The sequence below is a fragment of the Nomascus leucogenys genome, chromosome 14 (assembly GCF_006542625.1).
Source record: "Nomascus leucogenys isolate Asia chromosome 14, Asia_NLE_v1, whole genome shotgun sequence".
In the NCBI taxonomy this organism is placed as follows: Eukaryota; Metazoa; Chordata; class Mammalia; order Primates; family Hylobatidae; genus Nomascus; species Nomascus leucogenys.
In genome coordinates, this window is record NC_044394.1 from 57,776,484 (window position 1) to 57,797,925 (window position 21,442).

The 21,442-nt window shown below is 41.8% G+C and overlaps 1 protein-coding gene across 1 annotated transcript; it reads left to right on the forward strand.

Moving 5' to 3' along the window:
- The first annotated feature begins 301 nt into the window (after positions 1-301).
- On the forward strand, positions 302-18,099 carry APOH (apolipoprotein H). The gene is made up of 8 exons (XM_003268663.4): positions 302-403; positions 1,530-1,706; positions 4,199-4,295; positions 6,457-6,533; positions 9,336-9,524; positions 13,124-13,303; positions 15,475-15,672; positions 17,944-18,099. Exons 1-8 carry the CDS (start codon positions 340-342, stop codon positions 17,997-17,999), a joined length of 1,038 nt encoding a protein of 345 aa, XP_003268711.1. The 5' UTR covers positions 302-339; the 3' UTR covers positions 18,000-18,099.
- The last annotated feature ends 3,343 nt before the right edge of the window (positions 18,100-21,442 follow it).

A 21,442-nucleotide genomic window follows, 5' to 3' on the forward strand; every position in this document is an offset into this window, starting at 1 on the left:
ACAACATACACAAAACAAAAGATGGAGAACAAGTCCGGGCAACCCGGGAAACAACAAGTTTTTGTCAAAAGCAATAATGAACTGTTTCGTGCCATTAACAAAAACGTTATAAAGACAGAAACCATCTCCCAAAGATTTCATAACAGAGCCACATAAGTGGAAAGTAAATGATTAAAGAATGTGGGTCTCAGAGTTCCATTCAAATCATGATACTTTATCTTCTATTTACAAAGATAAAAGTACACCAGAAAATGGTTAATGTTTAAGTGCTTTCATATTTGGCTCTGTCTTTTTAGCAGAGGAAAACCACTTTGGTAGTGCCAGTGTGACTCATCCACAATGATTTCTCCAGTGCTCATCTTGTTCTCGAGTTTTCTCTGCCATGTTGCTATTGCAGGACGGAGTAAGTACTTTTTGCTTTTGAAAAAATAATTAACATGTCCAACCCCTTTGTATATGTCAGGGATCAATAATGATAACTAGGCAGGGCGTGCTTGCTCACGTCTGTAATCTCAGCACTTTGGGAGGCCAAGGCAGGTGGATCACCCGAGGTCAGGAGTTTGAGACAAGTCTGGCCAACATGGTGAAACCCCATCTCTACTAAAAATACAAAAATTAGCTGGGCATCATGGCTGAGGTGGGCGGATCAGTTGAGGTCAGGAGTTCGAGTCCAGCCTGGGCAACATAGTGAAATCCTGTCTTTACTAAAAATACAAAAAATTATCCGGATATGGTGGCAGGCGCCTGTAATCCCAGCTACTCGGGAGGCTGAGGCAGGAGAATCACTTGAACCTGGGAGGCAGAGGTTGCAGTGAGCCGAGGTCCCACCATTGCACTCCAGTCTGGGCAACAAGAGCAAAACTCAGTCTAAAATAATAATAATAATAATAACAACAATAACTAAATTCTTTTTTTTTTTTTTTTTTGAGACAGAATCTCGCTCTGTCGCCAGGCTGAAGTGCAGTGGTGCGATCTCAGCTCACTGCAAGCTCCGCCTCCTGGGTTCACACCATTCTCCTGCCTCAGCCTCCTGAGTAGCTGGGACCACAGGCACCTGCCACCATATCCGGCTAATTTTTTGTATTTTTAGTAGAGATGAGGTTTCACCGTGTTAGCCAGGATGGTCTCGATCTCCTGACCTCGTGATCCACCCGCCTCAGCCTCCCAAAGTGCTGGGATTAAAGGTGTGAGCAACCTCTCCTGGCTGATAACTAAATTATCTTTAGAGTGGATGCTGGAGAGACTGGATTGATATTGATTCTTTAATATTGCCACGTGTAAAGCTCCTCTGTAAGATATGTAGCCAATTTAAGCCTCAGCATACTGACCTGTAAAATGGGGATAATTATAATACCTCCTTCAAATGGTTGTTGAGGGGATTAGATGAGATAGTGTATATGAGGTATTTGGCATGCAACTTGGTATACTTATAATTGGTAACAGTACACACATTTTTCATTTGTGGGCTTAGCTGAACTTTAAAATGCAAATAGAGATTTGTTAACCATCTGCTTTGTGCCTTCTTTCAGCCTGTCCCAAGCCAGATGCTTTACCATTTTCCACAGTGCTCCCATTAAAAACTTTCTATGAGCCAGGAGAAGAGATTACATATTCCTGCAAGCCGGGCTATGTGTCCCGGGGAGGGATGAGAAAGTTTATCTGCCCTGTCACAGGAATGTGGCCCATCAACACTCTGAAATGTACACGTAAGTCAGTACCTTCTCTCACATTCTCTTCCCTCATTTGGATTCTGGGTATTTTGGAGGAATAAGCTACCTCGTCATGCTCAGAGTGCAGAGGGCCAGTAGATGCTACAGAAAGGCAGGTTGGAGAGAAATGAGAAGGTCTTGGGGAGTTCTCTCTGCGCAAAGAGAGTAAGGGTAATCCCTTACTGCAAGGCTGAGGCAGGAGAATCACTTGAACCTGGGAGGCAGAGGTTGCAGTGAGCCGAGGTCCCGCCATTGCACTCCAGTCTGGGCAAAAAGAGCAAAACTCAGTCTAAAATAATAACAACAATAACTAAATTCTTTTTTTTTTTTTTTTGAGACAGAGTCTCGCTCTGTCTCCAGGCTGAAGTGCAGTGGTGCGATCTCGGCTCACTGCAAGCTCCGCCTCCTGGGTTGACGCCATTCTCCTGCCTCAGCCTCCTGAGTAGCTGGGACTACAGGCGCCCGCCACCACGCCCGGCTAATTCTTGGTGTTTTTAGTAGAGATGGGGTTTCACTGTGTTAGCCAGGATAGTCTCGTAGCGTTGAGGGTGGGGTAAGGATTGGAGAGTATAACAACTAATGAATTACGTAGTCACCACTGTGTCTAATTTTTCTGCTCCTGATTAATTATCTATCAGAGGAGGGACATTAAAATGATTGAACCTGGATGGTAATTCCATATGATCTCTGGGCCAAATCTTGGATAGGGTTAAAATACTTTAGGAATAAGACTTGGGCTTTAGTTATTAGGCTAATTTGATTGACCAACCTGGTAGTGCTATTGATAGAAGAGGAGAAGATCATAGCCTGAAACTAGGGTAGGTTTAAAAATGAGATCTGGTGTGGCAAAAGGAGAAAGAAACACTACAGAAGTTAAAAGAACGGTGGAGAGGCTTTGAAATGGCAACTGATGCCAAAGAGACATTTGGAAAAACAAAATTTGGGGAGTCATCATATCTTTGGACTTCACCTGAAAATGAAAGCAGACTTAATAGTTACTGAAATGAATACAAATTTCATCTACATTATGTATATGTTATATTATAAGGAAATACAAGAAAGGATGTCAAATTAAAATAATAATATAATGTAAAATATATCAATCTCACTATGGCTTTACTGTAAATGGTTGCTTTTATTTATTTCTTAGAACATGGTTCTATGATATCATGCTAGCATTATTCCTTACAGTCACGTATCATGCAATCAACCAAATTGAATTTCTGGTAAATTTAATTATATGTAGAAGTTAAGCAGTAAAAATAGATGTAGGGATCTGGTGATTTTGGTTATATGAACAGGACCTTTGTCAAAGTTATGCATGTTCATGCAAGTTGATTTTACTATGCTTTTTTGCTTAAAGAGCCTAAACGTAATTTTTAGTAAAAAGCCACTGTAACATCATTAGGGAAAATTTTTCTTTAAATCAGGGCCAGGTGCAGTGGCTCACGCCTGTTAATCCCCGCGCTTTGGGAGGCTGAGGTGGGTGGATCACCTGAGGTCAGGAGTTCAAGACCAGCCTGGCCAACATGGTGAAACCTCATCTCTACTAAAAATAAAAAAAATTAGCCTGGCATGGTGGCATGTGCCTGTAGTCCCAGCTATTCAGGAGGCTGAGGAAGGAGAATCACCTGGGAGGCAGAGGTTGTAGTGAGCCAAGATTGTGCCACTGCACTCCAGCCTGGGCAACAGAATGAGACTCTGTCTCAAAAAAAAAAAAATAAATAAATAAATAAAAATCAGCTATAACTCTGGAACACTAAAAATTTCATTTTTATTTTCCATGCATATCTTTTTGCATTATTGCACAGAGTAGGTACAATTTTGTATTTTTCTATTTTCGTCAGCATATCATAAAAATTGTATCTCCACAAATTTCACAATTCATATTTTATTGGCTACATAATAGTTCAACTGTTGATTTATCCTGATTAGTTAAAACAGTCCCCTGATGAACCCTTAGACTATCCAATTTTTTTTTTTTTTGAGACAGAGTCTCACTCTGTTGCCCAGTGCAGTGGTGCCATCTTGGCTCACCGCAACCTCCACCTCCTGGGTTCAAGCTATTCTCCTGCCTCAGCCTCCAGAGTAGCTGGGACTACAGGCACCTGCCATCATGCCCAGCTGATTTTTGTATTTTTAGTAGAGATGGGGTTTCACCATGTTCAGGCTGGTCTCAAATTCCTGACCTCAAGTGATCCACCCTCCTCTGCCTCCCAAAGTGCTGGGATTACAGGCGTGAGCCACTGCTCCTCGCCTGTCCAAATTTTGTTATTAGGAGAAACAGTGTAACGAACGATTTTGTACATATATCACTTGTCTTATTTTGAATTGCTTTCTTAGAATAGTTACCAGTAAAGTTATTGAACCAAAGGATGAAAATGAATTTATATGTTTTATTTAATGAAAAATTCTATAAATAGAAATTCACCTGTTTATGTTTTTTTTTAACCCAAAGAAAAGTAACATTTTTTATCTTTGTATCACAGCCAGAGTATGTCCTTTTGCTGGAATCTTAGAAAATGGAGCAGTACGCTATACGACTTTTGAATATCCCAACACGATCAGTTTTTCTTGTAATACTGGGTAAGAACCTTCATGGAACTAAGCAGTTAACAGACTGAGCACATTTTTGTATCCTTAAGCTAAACATCAAGACTTGTCTATATTTTGTTTTCAGCCTTTAGGTTGGACTTTCCAAATGCAAATCGATTTTAGTCTCGCTTTTTTTTTTTTTTAGAGACGGAGTCTTGCTCTGTCGCCTAGGCTGGAGTGCAGTGGTGCAATCTCGGCTCACTGCAAGCTCCACCTCCTGGGTTCACGCCATTCTCCTGCCTCAGCCTCCTGAGTAGCTGGGACTACAGGCGCCTGCCACCACGCCCGGCTAATTCTTGGTGTTTTTAGTAGAGATGGGGTTTCACTGTGTTAGCCAGGATAGTCTCGTAGCGTTGAGGGTGGGGTAAGGATTGGAGAGTATAACAACTAATGAAATACGTAGTCACCACTGTTTCTAATTTTTCTGCTCCTGATTAATTATCTATCAGAGGAGGTACATTAAAATGATTGAACCTGGATGATAATTCCATATGATCTCTGGGCCAAATCTTAGATAGGGTTAAAATACTTTAGGAATAAGACTCGGGCTTTAGTTATTAGGCTAATTTGATTGACCAACCTGGTAGTCTCTAGAAGAGAATTCTATGGAGAAGGTTGGGAGTATGACAGTGGAGAATGCAATGCAGTACCACATCCCCAGGAAGCAATCACTTACGGTGGGCACAGACTCATAAGGAGCAAAGGCACCCCTGTGACATTATTGAGAGCACATTGGCTATCCACTAGGGTAAGTTTCTACTTGGATTGGAGGTTAAGGAATACTACATGTGAGAAAGAAATACACACCTTTCATCTGAAACACCAACCTACCAACGGGTCTGGTAACAAATGAACTTAAGAAAATTGGCTTCAAAGACAGAATGTTACATTTTTCTTTCTTTTTTTTTTTTTTTCCTTTCTTTTTGCTCTGTCGCCCAGGCTAGAATGCAGTGGCACAATCTTGGCTCACTGCAACCTCCACCTCCTGGGTTCGAGCAATTCTCCTGCCTCAGCTTCCCCAGTAGCTGGGATTACGGGCGCCTGCCACCACACCCGGATAATTTTTGTATTTTTAGTAGAGATGGGGTTTCACCATCTTGGCCAGGCTTGTCTTGAACTCCTGACCTTGTGATCCACCCACCTTGGCCTCCCAACGTGCTGAGATTACAGGTGTGAGCCACCATGGCATCCTGCTTCTTTCTTTTCTTTTCTTTTCTTTGTTTCTTTCTTTCTTTCTTTCTTTCTTTCTTTCTTTCTTTCTTTCTTTCTTTTCTTTCCTTTTTCTTTCTTTCTTTCCTTCCTTCCTTCCTCTTTCTTTCTTTCTCTCTCTTTCTTTCTTTCTCTCTTTTTTTCTTTCCTCTCTCTCTTTCCCTCCTTCCCTCCCTTCCTTCCGTCTTTTCTTTTCCTTTCTTTCTTTCTTTCTTTCTCTCTGTCTCTCTCCTTCCTTCCTTTTTCCTTCCTTTCTTTTGTTTTTTTTTTTCTACAGGTGCAGTGGCACAATCATGGCTCACTGCAGCCTCGACCTCCTGGGTTAAATCCTTTTGAATCCTTCCTTCCACCTCTACCTCTTGAGTAGCTTAGACTATAGGCACACAGCACCATGGCCTGGTGATTTTTTGTAGAAATTGGGCCTTTGCCACATTGCCCAGGCTCAAACTCTTGGGATCAAGTGATCCGTCCATCTTGGCCTCCCAAAGTGCTGGGATTACAGGTATGAGCCAAAGTACCCAGTCAGAATGTTATATTTTCATTGGAAATAGACTGCATTGCTTTTATTCATTGGTGTCAGTAGGTTGTAAGAAAATGAATAGTGAAGATTACTCAGTTTGGTTCACTTTTGTCATCCTAAAAAAGAGATGGTTCTTTGCTTTATATTAGAAACAGTCATCTTGGCCAACTCTTTAAAGATTAGGGATTTAGGGGTTTGGGTTCTCCACTCACCAGCTGTGGAACCCTGCAGTGATTCACCCGCATCATTGGTTGGGAGGCTCCATGAGCCATAGATGAGTACTAAGTTTGTCAGGAAGACAGCATTATACAATGGAAAAGAAGTCAATAGCATTAATATGAAGTAATGCTCAATGGAGAAGATATCTGAGATGTCAGTGATGGATTATTTTAATCCTTGATAGAATGAATTTTCCTTTTGCAGGTTTTATCTGAATGGCACTAATTCTGCCAAGTGCACTGAGGAAGGAAAATGGAGCCCAGAGCTTCCTGTCTGTGCTCGTAAGTCTGTGGGGAAGGTGATCAGCTGGTTTGCCCAGAACCTTTCTGGTTTTAGCACGGAAAGTCTCACATCTGGAAACTCTTCAGTGGCAGCTCAATGAGATGAATGGTCACCCTTGTGGGGGATATTCATCCTGGTATCTTGCTCTAGAAGATGAAACAACCACTTTGGAATGGCAGAAGGAAAGCGTTTTACTCACTAACACATTCTGTATTCTCCACCTTGTGGTCATTACTCTATCCAAGCCAGTCATTGCTGAGTGTGTTGACTCCAGTGCTCTCATAGTGCTTTGGAAGAGGCTTGGATATGTGTGGCATTGGTCTATCAGGGACTGTCACCACTTAACTAGGGGAACTTCTGCAAACAGTAGGATCAAACAAACATCTTCCTCCCACTCTGGAACTTCATTCATTCATTTATTCACTTATTCAGTAACATGAATTGATGATCTACTGTATGCTGGATCCTCGTGTTAGCACTGAGGCTGCAACGCCAAAGGAGGCAGCTCTGCCTTCAGAGAGTAAGCCTAGTGATGGGGGAGACAAGGAGGAAAGTCACCTTCACAGTAAGCTAAGAGCCCATCAAAGGGGCTTGCATCCTAGGAGCTGATTGGCATTCCTCCAAAAAGCACTGTTGTTTTTTCAGAGGATCCTCAGCCAAGCTGTCAGAGTCATCTCTGGGCTTTGCTTATGTAGGGAAGGACATTCTTATGTTCCCCAACTTGTGATTTATACATCTTTGACCAGGAGGCCCAGGCATTACAATACTAACTATAGTTCTTCAACATGTCAGTGAGGTCCGTCCTTAGCAAAAGCAAGTGGAGGCCAGGTGCAGTGGCTCATGCCTGTAATCCCAGCACTTTGGGAGTCCGAGGAGGGTGGATCACCTGAGGTCAGGGGTTCGAGACCAGCCTGACCAACATGGAGAAACCCTGTCTCTACTAAAAATATATAATTAGCCGGGCATGGTGGCACATGCCTCTAATCCCAGCCAATTGGGAGGCTGAGGCAAGAGAATCACTTGAACCTGGGAGGCGGAGGTTGCAGTGAGCCGAGATCGCACCATTGCACTCCAGCCCGGGCAACAAGAGTGAAACTCCATCTCAAAAAAAAAAAAAAAAAAAAAAAAAGCAAGTTGAAAGTAAAGCAATTTCAAATAAATAATTGTTTAAGAAAACCCGAACAGGCAAAAACAAAAGTTTTTAAAGGATAAATTAAGTAAAAATTTTCACTCAGCAGTAGGGATTACGATGGTTCCTATAGTTTTCATTTAAAACAGATTTATACCAACTATGTAAATTTGCTTCTTTATTTAGAGATAGGGTCTTTCTCTGTTGCCCAGGCTGGAGTGCAGTGGCGTGATCACAGCTCACTGTAACTTCGAACTCCTAGGGCCAAGCGATCCTCTCAGTCTTCTGAGCAGCTGAGACTATAGATGAGTGCCATCAGATCTGGCTAATTTTTAAAAATTTTTGTGGAGACAAGGTCTTGCTGTGTTGCCCAGACTGGTCTTGAACTCTTGGTTTCAAGCAACCTTACCTGCCTCAGCCTCTCAGGGCTCTGGGATTACAGGCATGAACCACGGTGCCTAGCCATAAATTCACTTTCCAAAAGAGTTATAAATAGAAAGACTACTTGAGCTTTAACCTAATTTAAATGAGTATTTCTCATACTTGAATGCACATATGAGTCTCCTGGGCACCTTGTTAAAATGTAGATTCTGACTGAGGCACCTGCGTGGGGTCTGAGCTTCTGCATTTCCAACAAGCTATTTTCCCAGGCTATGCCCATGCTGCTAGCCCCTGGACCACACTTTGAGCAGCAGGGATCTAGAGAATTCAAGGTAAGTCGCATTTTGGTCAGCACACCATCTTCTTTTATGCTAGTATAACTTGTTGAAGCTCCATAGTACTCAGGTCAGGGTGACAAGCCACTACTATCTCTCTGGGTTCCTGAAGCTACTTGGGTAAGCTCCATCCATACCAAGAGTCCAAAAGCAGGGAGGTATTCAAGAGAAACAGACTGAACTGGTAATGGAACTCATTCCCAAACTACTATGTACCAAGTTGCTGACACCAGCCATTATTTCAGGATGGTCCCTCAGCACTGAGGGACAAATTCCGCCTTCCAGAAGCATCTTCCAAGGTAGTATTTGAATAGAAGATTTTATAAAACCTAACCATTGTGTTGTTGCAAAAGGCTGTGGCAAGACTTAAATTTCCTTCGTTTTTTGGTGTTTTGACTGGTTTGGACATCTGATTTGAGGGTTTCTTTCTCTCTTTCTCCCTTCCTTCCTTCCTTCCTTCCTTCCTTCCTCTCTCTCACTTTCTCTCTTTCTTTTCTTTTCTTTTCTGAGACAGAGTCTCACTCTGTTGCCCAGGCTGGAGTGCAGTGGTGCCATTTTGGCTCACTGCAACCTCTGCCTCCCAGGTTCAAGCGATTCTCCTGCCTCAGCCTCTGGAGTAGCTGGGACCACAGGCACACACCTCCATGCCTGGCTCATTTTTGTATTTTTGGTAGAGACAGGGTGTTACTATGTTGGCCAGGCTGGTCTGAAATTCCTGACCTCTAGTGATCTGCCCACCTCAGCCTCCCAAAGTGTTGGGATTACAGGTGTGAGCCACCATGCCTGGCAGGCCCTATTTTCCTATTAGGCGTCCACAATTGACTATTTTTACCCTGGTAATTTGATCAGTTTGCATTTTCTCAAGTTTATCCTTAGGGTTTTTTTTTCTTTCTGGAAAGAGTATATTTAAAAGCCTTAACTATTTTCGTAGAAATGATAGTTCTTTCTTTTCCCAGCCATCACCTGCCCTCCGCCATCCATACCTACATTTGCAACACTTCGTGTTTATAAGCCATCAGCTGGAAACAATTCCCTCTATCGGGACACAGCAGTTTTTGAATGTTTGCCACAACATGCGATGTTTGGAAATGATACAATTACCTGCACAACACATGGAAATTGGACTAAATTACCAGAATGCAGGGGTAAGTGCAATGATCAGACAAAATACATATGGTAGGGCAAGATCCCATTTGTGAAAGGTATTGAAAATTCTGACTATCATGGAGTGTTTCCAATGAACTCATTCAACAGGTGTTTATTGAGCATCTACCATGTGCCAGGCAGTGTGCTGGGCACTGTGGATTCCCGATGAATGAGACCTGGCTTCTGACCCAAGGGAATTACAAATAATGCAATTAACTGTCTGGAGCTGCCTGGGACAGCTTCCCATAGGTGGTGACCTTTGAAATGGGCCTTGGAGGAGGAGTAGAGAATGAGGAGAAGGCATATCCCACATGGGGGAGACATGAAAGGCAGGATGTATCCATGGACAGCTGGACATTTCGGCGAGGCTGGTGAAGTTCTCTTCTGGGTGAAGTTCCTGGGTTAAACTGGAGAGTCCTAGGAGATGAAGTTTAAGCCTGGGTTGCTGTCTGATTGTTACACATTTTAAAAATCTTTACCCAAGTTTAAGAATCACAGAAATATTTGATTTTTAAGAAATTATGAAAATTCTTTCTTCTCTAACTTGACCTGTCATTACTATCTTTAAGTTTATCAGCTGCATAACAAACAGACAAATTATAAAGTTTATATGTGCACAAAGAGGTTTTTTTTTTTTTTTTTTTGAGATAGAGTCTCACACTGTCACTCAGGCTGGAGTGCACTGGGGTGATTTTGGCTCACTGCCACCTGGGTTCAAGCGATTCTCATGCCTCAGCCTCCCGAGTAGCTGGGATTACAGGCGCCCGCCACCATGCCTAGCTAATTTTTGTATTTTTAGTAGAGACGGAGTTTCACCATGATCATCAGGCTGGTCTGAAACGCCTGACCTCAAGTGATCCGCCTGCCTCGTCCTCTCAAAGTGCTGGGATTACAGGTGTGAGCCACTGCTCCCGGCCAAGAGTTATTCTCATGACTGTTAACTTCTCCAGTGGTAGATATTACAGATATCCAGTGAATGATTCAAAACATAAGTGATTTTCAGCATGGAGGAGCTACCAATAACAGTAGTAACTTGCACCTTTCTGGGTACTCAACTATGGGCCAGGCACTGGTCTCCTGCTACATATGTGTCATCTGACTTCATTTTCCCAAGTAGCTTCCTTTTTTTTTTTCAATATTTCACCTAGATGTATCAACTGTTAATATGTTGTAACATTTTTCTCTCTGTTTCTCCATAGAAAGATTCCTTTTATTTCCTGCATCATCTGAAAATAACTTGTATATATTATGATACTTGCCCATAAAGACTTCAGCATGAATATACTAAGAACAAGGACATTTTATATCATCACTTCATATGTTTTGGATTATTAATAATAATAATCCAAATAATTCTTACAACATAAACAATTAACAACGATATCGTGCAACATTTATCTCAGATGCAAATTTTCCCAATTAACCCAGAAGTATCTCTTATACATGAGCTTTGTTTTATGCAGGATCTAATCAAGAATCACACCTTTAATTTAGTTGTCATGTCTCTCTAGTCTCCTATAACAATAATTATTATTATTATTTTGAAATGGTGTCTCGCTCTGTCACCCAGGCTGGAGTGCAGTGGTGCAATTACTGCTCACTGCAACCTCTACCTCCCAGGTTCGAGCGATTCTCCTGCCTCAGCCTCCCAAGTAGCTGGGAATATAGGCACCTGCCACCACGCCCAGCTAATTTTTGTAATTTTAGTAGAGATGGGATTTCACCATGTTGTCCAGGCTGGTCTCAAACTCCTGAACTAAAATGATCCGCCCGCCTTGGCCTCCCAAACTGCTGGGATTACAGGCGTGAGCCTAGTCTCCTATAATTAAGAATAAGTCCTTGCCTCTTTTGTTGTCTTTCATTGACATTTTTGAAGAGTACAGGCTAGTTGTCTTGTAGGATGTTCCATAATCTGAACTTGATTGGTTATTTACTCATGATTAGATTCATGTTAAATATTATTGTTAAGAATACATTCTGTACTTTGGGAGGCTGAGGTGGGTGGATCACGGGGTCAGGAGTTCGAGACCAGCCTGGCCAATATGGTGAAACCCCATCTCTACTAAAAATACAAAAATTAGCTGGGCATGGTGGCGTGCGCCTGTAGTCCCAGCTGCTCAGGAGGTTGAGGCAGGAGAATCACTTGAATCCAGGAGGCAGAGATTGCAGTGAGCTGAGATTGAGCCACTGCACTCCAGCCTGGGCAACAGAGCAAGACTCCATCTCAAAAAAAAAAAAAAAAAAAAGAATACATTCTGTCATATCAGGAGGCACATAGTGTCAGCTGTTCCATCACTGGCCATGCTTGTTTGATCCTTAGTCAGGTGAGGTGTGCTAGATCACCTGTTGGTAAAGGCACTGCTTTTTCCTTGGAATTAGTAAGCAACCTGTGGGTGATACTTTGAAACCATGCGAATATCCACTGTTGGGCAGTCATGGTAGAATCCAATGATGATCCTTGAATCTGTCAATTATGACATTGGTGGCTGAAAAATGGTGACTTTCTAATTCTATTTTTCCTTCTACATTTATTCACTGGCTTCCTTCTATAGAGAAGAGCTTTCCCTCCATCCACCATTTTTTAGTATTATTATAGACACATGGATTCTTTTTTTTTTTTTTTTGAGTTGGAGTCTCACTCCATTGCCCAGGCTGGAGCATAATGGTGCAATCTCAGCTCACTGCAACCTTCACCTCCTGGGTTTGAGTGATTCTCCTGCCTCAGCCTCCTGAGTGGCTGGGATTACAGGCACACGCCACCGCAGCTGGCTAATTTTTGTTAGTAGAGATGGGGTTTTTTCATGTTGGCCAGGCTGCTCTTGAACTTCTGACCTCAAGTGATGTGTCCACCTCAGCCTCCCAAAGTGCTGGGATTACCGAAGTGAGCCACTGTGCCTGGCCACATGAATTCTGTTTTATTTAATATGTGGCAGAACCAAAATCGAGCCAAGCAGTCTGACTCTGGAGTTCGTACCCTTAATTACCTCCTTAAACTACCTCTGAGAATACTGTGCTCCTGGCTCCAGCCTTGCTTTCTCACACTGCAGCTCATAAGGATGTGGGTTTGGGCCTCTACTGTTGAGGATCTTAAGGAGGCCAGGAAGCAGCACCATTTTTCTCTGACATATTTCCTGCTGGCTTCTGCCATAGTCTGAATTGAATAACAGTAAGATTTACTATTTTAAAGCCAAATAATGGTGTACTAAGTGTGAATGGGGGGGGTTCAGTCTTTGCATTTTAATTTTATGGTTTGTTAGAAACAGACTTTGCTTTTCTTCTTTCAAACCCACCATCTTAGACTGTGTAGAGATGAAGTTTGCAATAAATAATACCTTATGATTATATGTGAAAACCCAGAGAACTTAGTGAAGTCTCATTAATTTACTTTCGAAGTGTGGTTGTTTCTTTTTTAATATCCAGGGTACCATGAATATAAGAGGAGTGGGGACAGAATTAAGCACAAGGTAACTATAAATTGCATTCCAGTTACAAGAACACACAGTGATTCAGTGGTGTGACAGAGACAAGAATGTAACTATTTCATGACTATTGGATAGCACTACTATTACTAATATGTCTTATTGACTAAATGTTTTAGAAGTAAAATGCCCATTCCCATCAAGACCAGACAATGGATTTGTGAACTATCCTGCAAAACCAACCCTTTATTACAAGGATAAAGCCACATTTGGCTGCCATGATGGATATTCCCTGGATGGCCCAGAAGAAATAGAATGTACCAAACTGGGAAACTGGTCTGCCATGCCAAGTTGTAAAGGTATGGAAATATAGGTGAGGTCCTGTAAGATCTCTGAATTGATACAGTGGATCACCTTTACTTGCTATTTTCTTGTTCCAGCACTTTTCCACTTGTTGCTCAGACTTGCTAGGAAACTGCTGTCATGTGACTTCAGGACTCACGTGTGCATGGGGAAGCCTCATGCTTAGGAAGCATCCTTGACCTTAAACAGTATGAAATAAACAGATCCTTTGTAAGCATTGGTGATACGGTGGGAGATCATGTGGGCTTTCTTTATTTGCTTTTAAGTCTTTGCCTCTGAGCACTTTTTCTTTTTTGAGATGGAGTCTTGCTCTGTCACCCAGGCTGGAGTGCAATGGCATGATCTTGGCTCACTGCCACCTCTGCCTCCTGGGTTCAAGCGATTCTCCTGCCCCAGCCTCCCGAGTAGCTGGGATTACAGGCGCCTCACCACCGCGCCTGGCTAATTTTTGTATTTTTAATAGAGATGGGGCTTTGCCACGGTGGCCAGGCTGATTTCGAACTCCTGACCTCAGTTGATCTGCCCACCTCGGCCTCTATAGAGAAGAACTTTTCTTCCATCCATCATTTTTTAGTATTATTGTAGACACATGGATTTTTTTTTTTTTTTTTTTTTTTTTTTTTGAGATGGAGTCTCACTCTGTTGCCTAGCTGGAGTGTAATGGTGGAATCTCAGTTCACTGCAAACTTCATCTCCCGGGTTCGAGTGATTACAGATGTGAACCACTATGCCCACCCCTTTTTGTGCTCTGTCTAGCCAAGGCTCTTCTCATTGCAAAAACCAACCACACATTCGAGTGAGTTCAAGGAAATTGGGGATATTATAAGGAGGCAACAGGCAAATCGATCTTGTGGGCATTGAAGATGAAGACATGAAATACAACTGATGCCCCTGAAGATTGGAACTGAAAGGCAGGAACTATTCCTACTTTTTCCATATCTCAATGGTCTCTCCCATTTCTGTCTCTCTACTTATTCATCCTGAATATGGCTTGATATACACCAGACCCTCTCAGTTACAGGATTCATCGCCAACTGGCATCTTTTCCTGAGGACGCTGGTTCCTTTTGAATTAGGTGTCTACCCTTGATCCCATCAGTGTCACGCATAAGTAAAGAACAACAGCCTAGCATTAGAACTCTGCTCAGGTCGCTATGGGCTGGACAGTTTAAGCAGAAAGAGGAACTCTGGGGCAGCAGGCAAGATGACAAATAACTAGCATCTTAGGTTACAGTTCCCTAGAAGCAGACCCTGAGACAGGGATTTGAGTACAGTTGATTTAGTGAGTGTCTCAGGAGAAGAAAGAGTGAGGCAGATTTGCGAGGGTAAGGCACCGGTTCTCAAACTTCGCTGTGGATTAGCAACACCTGGAAGGCTTGTTTTAACACAGGATTTTTGAGCTCCACTCTCAGAGTTTCTGATTTGGTAGATCTGGGATGGGGCCTGACAATCTGCATTTATGCCAAGTTCCCTGGTGATGCTAATGATGCCGAGCCAGGGAAAATTGTGGTCTCTGCTAAAATGAGGTTCAGTTTGATCCCACTGGGAGCTCTGGAGTGTGAATTCCACCCTTGAGTTAATCCCAGTGACAGCCAAGGGGACCTGTTTTTTATATTCCCTCGTCAGTCAGTCTTTGGCTTTGAGCTGCTCCCTTCCCTGACCCTGGGGTGGTGATGGGGGTGGTTTGCATAAACTCCTAGGAGAGGTGGCTTCCCTATGGCTGAAGGCAATTTTTCAGAGTATTTATGAGCTGTTATCAGCCAACACTCACAATGGCTGGTGGATAGATGCACCTGCTTAATGAATGCAATCTGAGAGGGCAGTGTAGGCTTACATGAAATGTCAATATCTGTTAGAGGTTTTGTTTTTGTTTTTTTTTGTTTTTTGTTTTTTTTCACTGAAATGGAGGCTCTGATGCTTCTGTTCTGACCTTCTGTGGCTACTGTAGGGGAAGAGAAGGCCATCTTGGAAGCTGTGAGTAATGGTTCTATTGATAGAGAACTGCAATTAGCAATCATATTACCATTACTTACTACGTACATTCTTGGATTTTTCTTGCCTTGACCAATTTGTGTAGGTGTACTCATCTACTGTTTCAAATGCTATACTCTCTTTCAGAAAGATTTCCTGAACTCTTAAGTCCTGATTACAAGTATTCTCTCTTTCAGCATCTTGTAAAGTACCTGTGAAAAAAGCCACTGTGGTGTACCAAGGAGAGAGAGTAAAGATTCAGGAAAAATTTAAGAATGGTATGCTTCATGGTGATAAAGTTTCTTTCTTCTGCAAAAATAAGGAAAAGAAGTGTAGCTATACAGAAGATGCTCAGTGTATAGATGGCACTATTGAAGTCCCCAAATGCTTCAAGGGTAAGTCTACACTGGAACGTTTAGCTAGGATTCCCACTTGCCCATCATCATAATCAGAGCCTTTGTTATATAATGATTGTCAAAAACCAGATGAGGCCAGGCGCTGTGGGTCATGCCTGTAATCCCAGCACTTTGGGATCCAAGGCGGGTGGATCACATGAGGTCAGGAGTTTGAGAGCAGCCTGGCCAAAATGGTGAAACCCCGTCTCTACTAAAAATACAAAGATTAGTTGGTGTGGTGCCGGGCGCCTGTAATCCCAGCTATTCGGAAAGCTGAGGTAGGAGAATCACTTGAACCTGGGAGGTGGAGGTTGCAGTGAGCCGAGATCGCGCCATTGCACTCCAGCCTGGGCAATAGAGCAAAACTCCATCTCAAAACAAAAACAAAAACAAACAAAAAAACAGATGAATTTGGCCACTGGGTTTTTAAAAAGAGGGGTGAGAGGGAGAAACAATGATATGAAGCAGTGAGCTGCAGATGGTGTCCCCCCTTGCATTTTCCTTTCCAATTCTTTTTTTTTTTTTGAGACAAGGTCTCACTGTCACCCAGGCTGAAGCACAGTGGTGTGATCACATCTCATTGCAGCCTCGACTTTCTGGGCTCAAGTGACCCTTTCATCTCAGCCTTCTGAGTAGCTGAGATTACAGGCACACACCACCATGTCCAGCTGTTTTTTATATTTTTATTAGAGAAAGGATTATGCCATGTTGCCAAGGCTGGTTTTGAACCCTTGGGCTCAAGCAATCCACCTATCTCAGTCTCGCAAAGTGCCAGGATTACAGGCGTGAGCTGCGTGCCCAGCCTCTTTTCTAATTCTTTTCTGTAAAACTCAGGGTTGTGGTTTTATTCAATGAATGCTGAGGTGAATGATGCCATCTTGTATAATTCCAAGTTGAGCTTGAATAATAATGAACCAATATTGAATAATAAGATATCTACCTCATCTTGGTCCCACATTATAGAGAACTCACCCTAAGTTACAAAACAACTCATGGCAATGATAATTGGTCTAAAGATCTAACATTTCCCCTTTCTCCAGCAATTCCTAGAGTTTGAAAATTATCCATTAGAGCAAAGTATCCATTAGAGCAAAATATTTTAAGGAAGATGATACCAGGTTTGTGTGAGATAAAGAAGTGTGTAATGGCCAGCATTTAGAGCTACTAACCTTTTAAGGTTTCAGATTTAGGATTTAAATGTCTCTGATGCCAGGAAGTAAGAACCAGCCAGAGGCTGAAGCTGTCGTTGGCTCTAGGTTTAGAAATCTTTCAAAAACATTGACAATCTTGTTTTAGCAGCTGGGAGAGGACAGTAGGGAGCAGACAAAGCTAAGAAGAGAGGAGTCTGAGAAGTGTCCAGCTAGTGGGAGAGAAGGGAATGATAACTGATTAAAAATACCCACCTCATGGGGTTGGTTTGATTATTAGAAATATGCATGACACGGAGGAACATAATTTTAATTGCAAATAGTTACAAATGCACTGAATAAATTGCCATTGTTCAAAAGACAGCAGAGCCCTAGTGAGATGTTAAATACAAAACATGACAAAATACAATAAGATTAAATAAAAATCAGTAGAAAAAATGTGAGAAAAGAATAATTGAAAAAAGTCTTAGCTTTGTTGATATATTTCTTCAGGATCTTCTCCCTTATGGTCTTTAGACAGATGCAGTACTATAAAGAGCCAATACTGTTTTTTCCCCTTTAATCTTGACTGTTATAGAACAGTCTTCACTGCATATAGAACCTTTAATTTTATCTCTTGAAAATGAGGGTCTTGGCCGGGCGCAGTGGCTCACGCCTGTAATCCCAACACTTTGGGAGGCTGAGGTGGGCGGATCACTTGAGGTCAGGAGGCCAGCCCGGCCAACATGGTGAAACCCGCTCTCTACTAAAAATACAAAGATTAGCCAGGCATGGTGGCACGTGCCTGTAGTCCCAGCTACTCGGGAGGCTGAGACAGGAGAATCACTTGAACCTGGGAGGCAGAGGTTGCAGTGAGCTGAGATTGTGCCACTCTACTCCAACCTGGGCGACAAGGCGAGACTCTGTCTTAAAAAAAGGAAAAAGAAAAAGAAAAAGAAAATGAAGATCTTATCATTTCCCTAATGTTTTCTCCCATCACTTAAACCTCACACTAAATGATTTCATTCACATAATCACATGTATTCTATATACTTGTAAAACGTATTTGGTTTGGCTTAGCTATTTACCACATTTAAGAAATGATTGTTTCTCTTAGAATGTTTATCTTTTTCTCCCCCAACAGAACACAGTTCTCTGGCTTTTTGGAAAACTGATGCATCCGATGTAAAGCCATGCTAAAGTGGTTTTCAGATTCCACATAAAATGTCACATTTGTTTCTTGTTCATCCAAGGAACCTAATTGAAATTTAAAAATAAAGCTACTGAATTTATTGCCTCAGTCATTGCAGTGTTACTTTTCATGGTAGCTTACTTTTAGTTATGTCATCTGGTTAAGAAATGCAAATATTTGGAATGTCATCATTCTATGGCTGTGAAATTGACAGTATAAACAATTGTCTGGGTATCCCACTTTTCCTGTGTGTAACCCTGATCTCGGCTGGGCGCGGTGGCTCACGCCTGTAATCCCAGCACTTTGGGAGGCAGAGGCAGGTGGATCACCTGAGGTCAGGAGTTTGAGACCAGCCTGGGCAACATGGTGAAGCTCCGTCTCTACTAAATATACAAAAATTAGCTGGATGTGGTGATGTGGGTCTGTAATCCCAGCTACTTGGGAGACTGAGGCAAGAAAATTGCTTGAATCTGGGAGGTGGAGGTTTCAGTGAGCTGAGATGGTGCCATCGCATTCCAGCCTGGGCGATAGAGTGAGACTCCATCTCAATAAATAAATAAATAAATAAACAAACAAACAAATAAATAAATCCTACTCTCAAGCACTTTCACGTAAAACACCTGCAGTACAATACTTTTCATAGAATGGGCCACAGACCCCCTCCTTCTGTTACTATTACCTATCTGCTTATTTCAAAGAACAAGTGTTGTGCTCCAGAATTGTTAAGAATGGCCTAGAATTCTGCATTTATGACAAAGTTTCCAGATAGTTCTTGTGCATCCTCAAGTTTGAGAAGCATTGGCATACAGAAGCAAGCATGGACTTCCAGGTCAATAAGACTGAATTTGCATACTTGATACTGGGTTTACATAGTGCCAAAAATTTTTTTCTGCATCCACTACAATTCCATGACCCATCATTGACATTGTTCCTTTGCATATATTCAACTCCCTTGTCTTTCTGTCCTTCGGTAGTGTTTGCTGGCCAAACTCATCCCTGGTACCATCTGCCTTCCTTGTGCCTGCACCTGAGGAACTGAATGTGGCTGGAAAAAAAAGAGAAACTCACAACCATGCCAATAGGTCTCATTTTAAATTCATAAACCCAAACTTTACATGGGCCTCCAGCTCTGCCCGACAATCCTATTATATTTCTCTAGTTTGTTCACTCCCTTACTCTCTAAAGTGGCTATTTCTCTTCTCAACCTTTCTCAAGCCACCTTCCTTCTCCTCACCCTTAGCTGATAACTTGGCTCCTTATTTCACTGAGAAAATAGAAAAGATCTTTTTTTTTTTTTTTATCTTTCCACTCCCAAGTCCATCATTCTACCAGTATTGGCAATCACGGAATCTGCCTTCTGTCAGGTTACAATGAATGGATGAACATCTAAGGACAAACTCTCTGTTTATGTGCTAGGTCCCGTTTTCTCTCTCCTACTTAAGGATTTTACTCCTCTAATTAATGCTTATCCATGTTTATTTTTTCCTTTCTATCAGAACACTTCAATCAGCATACAGATATACAGCAATATCACCCATTAAAAAAAGAAGCCCTGTTACTTACTTCACGTGTTTCTTCCAGCTACTGCTCCAACTCTTTATTCCCTGTTTTTACAAAAGTCCTGGAGTTATTTCCCTTTGCCATCTGCACTATGTACTACCCATCACTTCTCCACAATCTGCATTCTCCGTAGCATTTCCCCACCCATGCCTCTTTCTCAGAACTTAACCCAATTCCATGTGATGTGGACTGGATCTTTTCTCCAAGATGCTTCTCTGCTCCTCCTCCTTTTACAGAAACCAGAGTGGCTCCCCTCCCTTCTAGGCTTTCATTCAAAAGCTCCAAATTCCCTTTACTTAACCTTAAAAACCAATTTTATGGCTGGGTGCTGTGGCTCACACCTGCAATCCCAGCACTTTAGGAGGCCAAGGCAAGTGGATCATCTGAGGTCAGGAGGTCGAGACCAGCCTGGCCAACATGGTGAAACCCCATCTCTAGAATAATACAAAAAATTAGCTGGGCATGGTGGCGGGTGCCTGTAGCCCCAGCTACTTGGGTGGCTGAGGCAGGAGAATCACTTGAACCTGGGAGGTGGAGGTTGCAGTGAGTCGAGATGGCGCCATTGCACTCCAGCCTGGGCGACAAGAGTGAAACTCTGTCTCAAAACAAACAAACAACAACAACAACAACAAAAGTTTACTTTTTCTTCCTCAACTCATTCCTTCAGACTCTGTGTGTGTGTGTGTGTTGTGTGTGTGTGTGTGTGTTGAAAGTGGAGTTTGAGAGGTTGTGGTATTTCCCCTTTCTAAACCAAAAGCCCTATTTAGGGATTTTTGCCAAACAAAAAACCATCTGCTCTGGTTTCCTCCTCTCAAAGCACAAAGCTTTAGAATCATTGTTTTCTTTAATTTGTTGCATGTCACTTTAAAAATGGACCTCTCTTATCCTACCTAACAGCTCTAGACATGGAAAGAGGGCAGTAAGCATTTAGAATGTCTTCTCCTGCCCACACATGATCACTGCATTGGCTCTGAAAAAGGGGAGAGAATATTTTTGTATTATCCCACCTTTTGTTGCAAATGCTTCATAATTCATTTTATTGTTTTTAAATTTAAAACATATGTTATAACTAATAAGCAAATTCAGTAAAGTTCCAGAATATGAAATTAACATACAAAAATCAGTAGCATTTCTATACACTAATAGCAAACCATCTGAAAAAGAAATTAAGAAAACAATTCCATCCACATAGCTACAAAAAATATATATATACTTAGAAAGAAATTTAGCCAAGGAGGCAAAAGACTTGTATGCTGAAAAATATAAAATATTGATGAAAGGAATTAAAAAAGACACAAATAAATGGAATAATATTCATGTTCATAGATTGGAAGAATTAATATTGTTAAAATGTCCATGTTACCCAAAGTGATCTGCAGATTCAGTGCAATCCCTATCAAAATTCCAATGACATTTTTCACAGAAATAGAAAAAAACAATTTGTATGAAACTACAAAGGCCCCTGAATAGCCAAAGGGATCTTGAATGAGAAGAACAAAGCTAGAGGCATCACATTATCTAACTTCAAAATATACTACAAAGCTATAGTAATCAAATCAGCTGGTACAAATACAGACACATAAACCAATGTAAGAGAATAGGCAGTTCAAAAATAAACTCACACATTTATAGTCGATCGATTTTCTACAGAAGTGTCAGGGGTTGGCCAGGGCTGCAGTCTTATCTGAAGGGTCAAGTGGAGGAGGATTTGCTTCTAAGCTCGCTCAGTGGTTGTTGGCATGATTCAATTCCCTTTGGGCTATTGGAAGAGAGCCTCAATTTTTTACTGTTTACCTGTGACTTCCCTCAGTTCATTGCCCTTCAGTCCTTAAAGGAAAATTGGATGGCACAGTATAGTACCCATGACAATACACTCTTTTTTTTTTTTTTT

Bases quoted from the DNA above. Each gene is read 5' to 3' on its own strand.
- APOH (XM_003268663.4), top strand. From the start codon at position 340: ATGATTTCTCCAGTGCTCATCTTGTTCTCGAGTTTTCTCTGCCATGTT. The intron at 1,707-4,198 runs GTAAGTCAGTAC...TTTGTATCACAG, and splicing joins CAACACTCTGAAATGTACAC to CCAGAGTATGTCCTTTTGCT. The intron at 13,304-15,474 runs GTATGGAAATAT...TCTCTCTTTCAG, and splicing joins TGCCATGCCAAGTTGTAAAG to CATCTTGTAAAGTACCTGTG.